Source organism: Corythoichthys intestinalis, chromosome 22 (genome assembly GCF_030265065.1).
Source record: "Corythoichthys intestinalis isolate RoL2023-P3 chromosome 22, ASM3026506v1, whole genome shotgun sequence".
Taxonomy (NCBI): domain Eukaryota; kingdom Metazoa; phylum Chordata; class Actinopteri; order Syngnathiformes; family Syngnathidae; genus Corythoichthys; species Corythoichthys intestinalis.
In genome coordinates, this window is record NC_080416.1 from 18,839,167 (window position 1) to 18,850,593 (window position 11,427).

The 11,427-nt window shown below is 40.9% G+C and overlaps 1 protein-coding gene across 1 annotated transcript in view; it reads left to right on the top strand.

Annotated features, from left to right (window-relative positions):
* Positions 1 to 8,822, top strand: part of snrka (SNF related kinase a) — a 41,281-nt gene extending 32,459 nt beyond the window's left edge. Inside the window, exons 7-8 of the mRNA XM_057827970.1 lie at positions 3,378 to 3,512; positions 7,200 to 8,822. Of these exons, the coding sequence (XP_057683953.1) occupies positions 3,378 to 3,512; positions 7,200 to 8,451 (1,387 nt within the window). The 3' untranslated portion in view covers positions 8,452 to 8,822. The remainder of the gene's footprint in view (positions 1 to 3,377; positions 3,513 to 7,199) is intronic.
* Positions 8,823 to 11,427: the final 2,605 nt, after the last annotated feature.

Here is an 11,427-nt window from a genome sequence, read left to right on the forward strand (position 1 = left end):
TATCACAGAGCAGGTGCATTTATACGGAGACTTGATTACACACAGGTGGATTCTATTTATCATCATCGGTCATTTAGGACAACATTGGATCATTCAGAGATCCTCACTGAACTTCTGGAGTGAGTTTGCTGCACTGAAAGTAAAGGGGCCGAATAATATTGCACGCCCCACTTTTCAGTTTTTTATTAGTTAAAAAAGTTTAAATTATCCAATAAATGTTGTTCCACTTCACGATTGTGTCCCACTTGTTGTTGATTCTTGACAAAAAAATTAAATTTCATATCTTTTATGTTTGAAGCCTGAAATGTGGCAAAAGGTTGCAAGATTCAAGGGGGCCGAATACTTTTGCAAGGAACTGTAATAAATCCCTCAGTTTTCACATCAGTAACTTGATACCTAAGGAAAGCATGCAGAATCATCTTAATTTTACTCAACAAAAGCAAAATTTGCGTTTTTCTATATATAATCACAACTTATTTTGGTTGAATTCTGAGGTTACTAACGCTTCAACGCGTCTTGACGGTGTTCTGTCAAATTTTGCACCCTTATAATATTTTGCTCCCAAAGCTTTTGTGGTGGTAAAAGCCCTGTTTTACATACAGTTGGACTCTGAATGTTATCCAAAGGTGCTAAATAAACAAGTTTCATCATAAATGCAACACGAAAATGGTGTAAATCAATGCTTAACAACACTGCAAAGACGTTAACAGTAAGGGGAGCGGCGTGCAGTTGTTGTGTGCAGCTAACGTGGCGGGATGTGTCTGCGGAGAACTTTTCTACATGTCCGTCCATGATCAAACGTAAATCCATATTCCTTTCTTTGAAGAAAAACCGTAGTGTTTACTTTAGAACCGTTGCATTTGCGGCCATTTTTAACATTGCACGAATGCGCAGAACCACAAAGTTCAAAGCGATTTCTGATGGGAGCACAATTTGACAGAACACCAGCTATCTGGCCCTTGTTGTTTTTAAATTTAAATGTTACATAAAATAAACCGCATAAAAGGTGTATTCTTTTTTGTATGGACGCAGAAATGTCTAAATTACTATTTTTTGCCAAAAAAGGGCAGTTGGCTGAAAATTACCTGATCATTTGAATGTAAAGTTACGCTACTGTGTATGGATACAACATGGCAGCCATCACAATACAAATAAATAAATAATAAATCCCAGAATTTCTATAGATATGAACATAAAAAAGTATAGATTCTTGGTTAAAAGCAAAAAAAAAAAAAAACAGGCGGTTTTCATTCATTTTACATAAATATTTCAAGTTAAAATTACGCTATTGTGTAATCCAACGTGGCGGCCATCACAGAAAAAGAGCTTTTTGAGTTGAAAATGCATACACGGTGCTATTTAATATACTAATTATTAGGGATGGGAATTGATAGGATTTTTACGATTCCAATTCCATCATCGATATTGCTTAACGATTCGATTCTTTATCGATTCTAATTTGGGGGGAAAAGAAGAACAAACGTTTTGATTGGCATCGAGTTTGTTTAATCAGAAGTCACAACCTTACAAATTCACAATGAGGTCAAAAGAGGCCCAAAGCCTCAGTATTAACTGTGGCAATAAGTGGCAAATGCAGAAGAATGTGTAACATTTTACTGAAACATTTTTCTAATAGAAATAAAAAATATTGGTATATATTGGCATATAGGTCGTTGTTCTGCCGTTGGCAATATGTGTTAAACTTGCAGGGGTCCCCAAACTTTTTCCAGTGAGGGCCACGAAACTTTTTCCTTCTCTGATGAGGGGCCTGGGTCAGTTTGTAACAGAAAAAGGGTGACGATTGCAGGAGTGCCAAAATGTAAACAATTATTGTTTTTCAGAATGCCACAATCAAATAACCTTTTCTGGATTCTTCACGGAACAAAAGTAAATAAAATAAAAATAATAATATAATAATAACACTATTAATCAAATAGATAATGACCAAATAAACCTCTCTGAATTCTTCACAGAAAAAGGCCAGAAAATAAATAACACTATTGAGAGAGAGAAAAAAAAAAAATTCAAAATGCTCTCTGGTATTGTTCAGGGGGCCGGACCAAATGTCAGGGCGGGCCGTATTTGGCCCGCGGGCCGTAGTTTGGGGACCACTGCTAAAGTGTATTATTTACCAGTATATTGAAATGCATGCCTTTTAGTTTTTATGGTGCTTTCACGCTGAAGTGGGAGCGCCCTTGCGCTTCCTCACGCGAAGAACGCGCTCACGTGAAGAAGAGCGCGCTTACACGCGAAGAAGAAATGCCGCATCCGAGCGAGTTAGTGAGAGAGGGAAAGACTGCTACGACCCTACGTTCTTTGTTAATGTTTGTAAAATATCTACAGAGGCAACGCCTGTATGTATCATCTTTTGTCTTGTTGTTGTGTGTTTCCACTCGCGATCGGACACTTAAATCCAGTTGTGTAGTGGTTTGAACAATGTGCTAATGCTAGCGAACGCATGCTAACCGTTTTGTTATGACTGTATTAGCAGCTAGTCATCGCTGATTTACGTTGATGCAAATCTGTTTGTTATTGGGGACGAAATTGATTTGTTTCATTTCTATTTTTAGTTTCACTCTTCAAGTGATGGTTGAATAAAGTCAGCAAATTATACCAACGTCTTCTGTATCGTCATTTCGGAGTTTAGCTGGCTGTATAGCCAGGACTAAGCCTTAGCGTCTCGGTGAGGACAGAGCAGTCTATTCCCTCCCAATGCAGTTATCTCCACCTTGCAATGAGTGCAAGTCATTTTGTTGTAATTTTTCCTCGTGAAGTGAAGACACACTTTCGAGCGTTTGAACCTACGTTCTGTCATTGTTATGTTTACGGCTGCAATGCTCGTGCTAAACCATCGTAACCTTTCATTTTAACCCTCTTTCCTGGTGAAGTGTAGCCATACTTTGGAGCGGGTGGTTCTTGGCCCCATGCTAGTTTGACGCGTCTGGACAACAAGACAGTCACGACGCAATATGCGTCTTTAGGGATCGTTAAGGCTTTTTCATTGTGATGTCGAGGCCTCGAAACACTAGGAACCAGTTCGGAATTGGAATCGGATTTCGATTCCCATCCCTACTAATTATCTTGAATCCTCGGCCAAATTACTCTTGAGACACTCCTGCCTGCTTGTATGCAGTAAAACCTTTGTCCCGTTTCCACCTAAATCCGGCGGTAGAACGCAGTGTGTGTTTGAGTTTATCACAGTGAAAGCCAACTCAACGTTCTGCCTGGGTTGGCCCCCTACGGGAAGGCGTGGCGCGATGTCTGTAGGAGCTGTCTTGTCAACCGATGGTGAAGTCTATGAGCAGATGTTCATCGCGATGAATAGTTTTTATAAAAAGCTTTATTAATTAACACAATACATATTCTGTGAATATCAGGGCTCTCGAGTCAAATCAGTACAACCACATCACGGCGACATACTACCTACTGGCTGAGAGGATGCTGAGGGAGCGACAAGAGAAGGAGCAACACAGCCAGACACGATCGCCCAGCCCAAGCAAGGCCCAGTTTAGGTAAGAAAATGAAAGCGTAAACAACCTCGAGAAAGTGAAAAGATAGATCTTTTCAAAAGAGCACATTCACGTCAAAAACACTCACCCCCTTGAGTCAAGGCTGCCCTTTGTGTCACTGTCTACTTGTAATCTTCAACAGAAGAACTCGACAGCATATGGACAGATGGCCGTTTTTGAAACACATACACACACACTTAGCTAACAACACACCGACTATAACACAGATTTAACAACACACTAGAGAATAACATGTAATGATGTTTAACTATGGGGCCATTTGAAGTGTGTCTTGCCTTTGCACTGTTTTGATAGTAGGGAGGAGGATACTACAATTTAGTTTTGTTAATGGAGAACTAACAAAACACTATAAAGCAAGTATTTAAAAAAACATTTTAAGGCGAGCAGTTAAAAACGCACAAGAGAATAACGTTTAAAAATATTTAGTTATCGGTGACATTTTAAAATGCAATTTTCAGGCTGTTTTGCTAGCAGCTAAAATGTAATATGGCCCAAATTCAACGTTAGATATCAGATTTTCCTGATTGAAAATGTGTATATTAATGTATGTTACAATATCAGATTTTCCTTATTGAAAATCAAGTCCATTGCGGATTTTCTTTCAATTTTTTAAATAAATAAATGCAGTATTTTATAGAGCTGTCCCCATCCGATCGCGTCTCTTCACTCCTGCTGTTTTTCTTGGTCAGGCAGTGCACTGGAGTTGCCTATTAAAGTTAAAGATGACTTTAACTTGTTGAACAGTTGCTGTGGCAACTCACTGTGTGTAAGTGAGCAGCTTGAGCGGAGTTTGAGTGGACTCACTCAATGAAGCATTTAATAAAGATAAGCATTTTTCTACTTTATTCTTGTTTAAAAATAATTCGGTGGGACAGTAATCAGTTTAAAACATAATTGTTACATTTGACGTGCATAAAAACCATTTATCAAAATACATATACTGTAATTTTTGCACTATAAGACGCACCTGACTATAAGCCGCCACCCACTGAATTTGGCACGAAAATGGCATTTGTTCATAGAAAAGCCACACTGGACTATAACCCGTAGTCCTCACTGTATTATGGAATATTTACACCAAAAGATATTAACCAGTAACACTTTATTTGACAGCGGCATCATACGACTGTCATAAGACCAAATGGTCCACCATGAAGCTTTGAACCAATTGGCTGCAAAGCTTCATTGCTTCAAGAAGCTTCACTTGGCCATCACTGCTCCCTTGGGGGAGACAGCCAACCTCTGCTGCCACCTGTTGTCAACACTGTTGTGGTCCAGCTTGCCTCCTAGCATGCGTTGCAGCGCTACAGATGTTAATAACAATCTAAATTCATGTTCTGCTAATTATTTCTTCAGTTACTGTTCCAGTTGTTTCATTAATTTCTAGTTGTGGTATTTGGTAACACTTTCGATCGATCGGGATGCTGATCGATCGAGTCCGATCACGTCATTTTCAAAGTATCGGAATCGGCAAAAAAATATCGTACATGCCTTTTTTGGATTAAAATTATTATTATTTTTTTAATTAAATAATTTTCTAATTGTATTTAACATTACAGACAAAATGTCTTACACTCATCCAGAGTCTTTAGTTTTGGCTTAAAGTAGGGCTATCAAATTTATCGCGTTAACGGCGGTAATTTTTTTTAATTAATCACGTTAAAATATTAAACGCAATTAACGCATGCGCTGCACGACCCACTCACGCATTGTCGCGTTCAGTCTATAATGGCGCCGATTTACTTAAAGATCTAAAAGGCAGCGTAAAATGAGTAGAGTGAATTTTGCCAGTCTGTGGAGCCTTTTTTTAATTGGCTAAAGCCTTAAAATCCCTCTCTCAACAATTAGAAATATCGTGGGAAAACAATGTGGGCAAGAAAGGTAGTAGTTGATCTTTATCTTTACACCCTATGTTATTTCCCAACGCAGAGAAGATATATCAATTGGTGTCAATACGCACAGTCATGGTTGCACTTCCCATCATGCATTTGGGCAGAATAGTTAACTGGCTGCAGTATCATTTACTAAAAGCTCAACAAATACACTAGATGGGAATATTTAGTCACAGTATATACAAAGTCACATTTATCCTTTAAGAATTACAAGTCTTTCTATCCGTGGATCCCTTTCACAGAAAGAATGTTAATAATGTAAATGCCATCTTGAGGATTTATTGTCATAATAAACAAATACAGTACTTAAGTACTGTATGTTGAATGTATATATTCGTCCAAGTTTTATTCATTTCTTTCTTAATGCATTGCCAAAATATATATGATCGGGAAAAATTATCGGCAATGATTGGAATTGAATCGGGAGCAAAAAAAAGCAATCGGGTTGGGAAATATCAGGATCGGCAGATACTCAAACTAAAACAATCGGGATCGGATCGGGAGCAAAAAAACATGATTGGAACAACCCTTATTGGCACCATAAGACTGTCATTAGACAGTCATAATTATGACATGATACTGTCATGAGCATTAATGAATGCTTATAACAGATGTCATTTAGTGTTATCCGGGAAATTATCTCACTTTTGAATGGATGTAAAAGAGCCAAGCTGGACATAATAAATGAAGTTAGTGACACTTAATGTCATACGCATTCATTAATGCCCATGATAGTGTCATGTTATAATCATGACGGTCTTATGAAAGTCTTATGACGCCGCTGTCAAATAAATTGTTACCTATTAACCGAAATAAATCTATAAATAAGCCGCACTGGACTATAAGACGCAGGATTCAAAAAGCGGCTTATAGTGCAAAAATTAAGGACTATACATAAGTTGTTTTTTTGGGGGGGGGAGGGGGGGTTCATTATACTTTGGGGAAAAATGTGAAAAAACATGTCTTATATGTATCTCTTTCTAATGCTAAATCTGAATAAATTGAACACACACAATTTTTTTTTTTTTTTTTTTTTTACGTCTCGGTTTTTCACTTATCGCAGCGGGTTCTGGTCCCCATTAACCGCGAAAAACGAGGGATCACTGTATTAATGTATACAGCAATAATAAAAATCAATGATGATATGCATTATGATCTGAAATTTTCCCTGAAAATTAAATAGCCCAAATAATTGTGAGTACAGTGATCCCTCCCTACTTCGGGCTTTAAACTTTGCGCCTACAGTCCATTGCTGATTTTTTTTTTTTCCAATTAAAATAAAAAAAAAACCACACTATTTTACTTTAAAATGTTTATCTCATTTATATCATAATTATTACATATGCAGTGCTTAAAAATAATTTATAATATATATATATATATACATCTAAGGGCTTTTTTGTTTTTTTGTTTTTTAGCAATGTTTTTTTTTTAATTTGTGGGAAAAAAAGGGACAAACGTCTTATACAGTGGGGAGAACAAGTATTTGATACACTGCCAATGGGTTTTCCCATTGGCAGTGTATCAAATACTTGTTCTCCCCACTGTACGTATCTCTTTCCAATGCTGTTAAATCTGAATAAATACATCGAACACACCCACAAAAATCAATAATTGCCGCCTGCGACATTTTCAATTTTCGGTGGCGGTGGTGGTGGTTAACCACGGAAAACAAGGGATCTCTGTAGTCTATGTGAAAATACAGAATGTGTTAATTCTTCTAATTTAGCTTAGCCTGCTAACACTTTTGCTCTGTTTACATTCTAAACATTCGCAGGCAGTCTTGGCCCACCCGAGTGGATGTCCACCAGGATGTCAGCGATGGCTTAGGTGGCCCGGCCATGTCACACCCCGGCGGGCCCCAATCCCCCGCCCGCAGCGCCGAGAGCCTCCACAAAGGCCCCCGGCCCAAAACGGCTCTACTGGACCTTAGTCACAGGCAGGACCACCAGCAGTCAGTTGGTCAGAACCAGGATAAGGGGCTCCGGCCTCTCGCTAAACCTCACTCCAATCCTCTCAGACTGGGCTCTTTGACATCAGGGGGGTCTTGTAAAACACGCAGTCCGAGCCTTTTCAGCGTGGAGGAGGATGAGGAGGAGGAAGAAGAAGGCGAGGACCAATGTTCCCCCTCTGCTCCTCCAGCTCAAGTGGTGCTTCGCGCCAAAGCCTCGTCGTCCCTGGCCTCGTCCCGTAATAGGTTGACGTCCCGGATGAGCGCTCCGGTTCTCAACCAGATCCACGAGGACGAGCAAGGGGAAGATGAGGAGGAAGAGGAAGAGGAGGGGGACTTAAAAGGGCACAGCGTGACTAAGCCCAGCCTCAGCCTGGATCTGAACACCAGAACGGCGTCGCCTCCGTCGCCTAAAATAGCGAGCTCGCCGGCACCCGTTGCCAACCTGACGCCCGGCTCGGAGACGAGCGAGGACAACACGGAGAGTCGGAGGACGTCGGACGCAGCGACGGGGGAAGGTACCGAAGATGCCGAGAAAAGGGCGGCGGCCCAGGACAGCCACTCTCACTGCACCAGCCCCGGGTCCGTTTCGGGCCAAGGCAAGAACTCGGCCAAAGCTTCAAGCGGCTTGGTGGAAAGTCTCAAATTGATGAGCTTATGCCTCAGCTCGCAGTTCCACAACCTGAAAGGTGGCGCGGGTGGGGGGACGCCGGGCAACGGCCCGCCCGGCATCGGCGGGGACCCTCAGGAACGCCCCGTTTGGAGAATGTGTGTCGGCGGCTCAACCGGCAGCTTGGACAAGGTCTCGCTTCTGGGGGGGCCGTCGCCCCGGGGGAATCTGTACCAGCAGCCGCCCCCTTTGGGGGACGCTCTGGTCGACCCCCTGCTGGAGGGCTCCTGCTCGGGGACCTTGATGCTGGGGGAGCTGGACCTGGCTCGCGAGAACCACAGGAACATGAAGAACCGAGCTCTGCAAATGCCTCTGAGCGACAAGACTCTGTCGGTCAACATCCACCGCAGTCCTAAGGAGGGTCTCCTGTGCACCCCCACACCTCATAGCTGCTGCCAGGTTATTTAGTGGGGCACTCTATTCAGAATTTAGTCTGTATCCTTCATATCCAGCTTAAAGCCCTTCACTCATACACACAACAATTTGTGTAATTAAATCTTGCTAGAAAACTACTGTTGTGCACTACTAGGCCCAACTAGTAATCATAATGTCTTACTAGTGAGGACAAAGTTGTTAAACTTTAAAAATGGATATCAAGGATATAAACTAAATCTCATTCCAAACTTGGCGACACTTGCCAGTGACTTTTGCCTGATCACCCAGGAGGTGATCTAAATGCTGACTTTACACAGTTCAAGACGCGTTTTCCTAAAAGAGGCATTAAGTGCACTCATGTTATGCACAAGGTTCGTACACAGTCGTTTCATGTAACATATGTACACACACAAATACACACTGACATCACTCGCTGTTCAGATCCGAGCAGTTTTCATCTCGTTACATTTTGTTGCACTGTGCTGGTTTTTTTATTTACTTATATTTAAATTATTTTTTAAAGCTGTCGTGTTTTTGATGATTTAAAAAAAAAAAAAAAACGATGACTGAAAGCGTGCTTTCATGAAAATGGGGACATATGAAAGAGTAGGATGGTGGCGCACAGTATTTTGTAGTCCATCGCTTTTATTTTTCTATCTGGAGTGTCCGCTCTGCTAAGGAAAAAAAAAAAATGCAGCGCAAGCCAATTCGGCTTGTTGTACATTTGTGAATAAGACTTCTAAGCACTTCATCTAGTGTTGACGTAACGCCATTGAAAGCACCATTACTCCTCTCTTCCTTCTGGATTTATCGAAGCACCCTCAACTTGAAGTGACTCGGACTGGAAACAAAGCAGACACACACACACAAAAAAAGACATTACGCAAATGTACATATCTGTACGTAGTCACACCAAAATGGCAGCTGTTTATCTTTACATTCAAAAGGGAATTCAATGGGTGGAAGTGATCCTGCGTGCATCCTGATGTTTTACCGGAATCGCGGTAGCCGCTGTTGTAGCGTCATTCCAAAAACAACCCTAATGGCGTGTGGGGCAGGGGGGCGCGTAACAACAACAACAACAACAACGCCCCTCTCTACCCAAATCAAGCGTCGCTATGTGTAATTGGATGTGTAACTCACCCCAGGTGGAATATTTATCTTGACAGTGACAGTGCATGTGTTCTTGCTGTAGCAACCTACAATCCACCTGTAGTGTAAGTATGCGTTTGTATATTTATACTGTATTATATACCAACGCATACGTACATTACTGTACTACCTGAGGGACAGAAACAGTCACTTTAAACTGTAGCGACACAGCAATACCAGCGACTGCATAATGTACAACAATAATGGATGTGCCATACGTCTTGAGCATATTGTACTGTATGTATATGATAGAGATATATTAGAATAAACTGATGTGAATGAAGGATTTTAATGTTATGTGAGTTTTTTTTTTTTGTAAAATCATTTCTGAACTCATTTTTTTCCTTTCACGACGATTGACATCTGATTCATTTAAACTGGGCCAGCCCACCCAGTTCAAATGGATTGGACGTCTATTGTCACTAGGCATGTGCTGGTATGATTTTCTGACGGCATGATAACTAGAACTGTCCCGACTAGTCGACGTCATCGATGACGTAAATGCGTCGACGGGCAAAACATACCGTCGACGGGTAATGACTGGTTTAAAAAAAATTACATGCGGATAAAGTTTAGAATGGCGGGCGCTCGCGATACAAGCGGTTGTTACTGGCACCCCCAAGGGGGCCGCTGTTATTTCAATGTGACCGGCGTTGTCAGATTGAGCAAAGAGGAAAAAAGTGGGCGAGAGAGAGGGAGTGAGATCGGTGAGTTGGAAAAGTGCGCGGGTCACGCCGAGTTGAGTGGCTTCAACCCCCACGTTTTTGTTTTGGTCAATAAAAGTATCCATAAAGAGCCATCCGACGCCTCTCTGTGTTTTTATGCACGCCGCCGCCTTCCTGAGGAGGAAATCGGACGAACCCAGACGAACCGACGACAACAAGCCAAGTGAATCGCTGGTGAGGAGTTGAAAACACCGCCAATTTCCAAAAAGGGCAGAGTTGGTAACATGTGAAAGCGGCAAAAAAGCGGACCAGAATAGCCAGAGCCTGGAATTATTTCAGGGAAAATATGGAGGGTGCCACTTTGTGTACTCTTTGCTAAGCTGAGCTCGCGTACCACGGTAGCACGTCGGCTATGAACGAACACTTGAGGCGCGGACACACAAGTGTAATTTTCGAAGACAACAAGCTAGCAGATTGTAAGTCCATTCAACTTTTAACGATTTTTTAAAAAGGAAGTTGCCTATATGTGCGTCGTATCAACGTGCATTTTTATTTAATAAAATAATTATATATATATATATATTTTATTATTATTTAATATATTAGGATCATGGAAGCTCCCACTTGGGGAAAATATATACATATATCCTTATACATAATATAGTAAAAATATATATGGAAACACCACTGGCCTGCTTACTGTAATCCATGACTGCACTAATGTTAGTTATTTAATATTATAAAGTTTTACATATAGTTGTATACTATAAAATTAATACTATACATTTAATTTTTGTTACTGTAGGTATGTGTGCCTTTCATTCAAAATAATTGTAATATTTCAGTGTGCCCTCTACTTTATTTATTTTCAGGTTAAAACAAACAAAAGTTGAACAGTTTTTCCCATCCGCCAAAAATGCGGCATGCACACCAGAAAAAGCATCTGAACTCAGTCTAGGGCTGTCAAAATTATCGCGTTAACGCGCGGTAATTAATTTTTTAAATTAATCACGTTAAAATATTTGACGCAATTAACGCACATGTCCCGCTCAGACAGTATTCTGCCTTTTGGTTAAGTTTTACAGCAAGGCTTTTTGTGCTGTCTAACAGCGAACTCTTGTGGTCGCTTTGCGACATGGTTTATTGCTTTCTTGCCAGTTCATTATGGCTGCACGACGTCTCGGGCTGATAA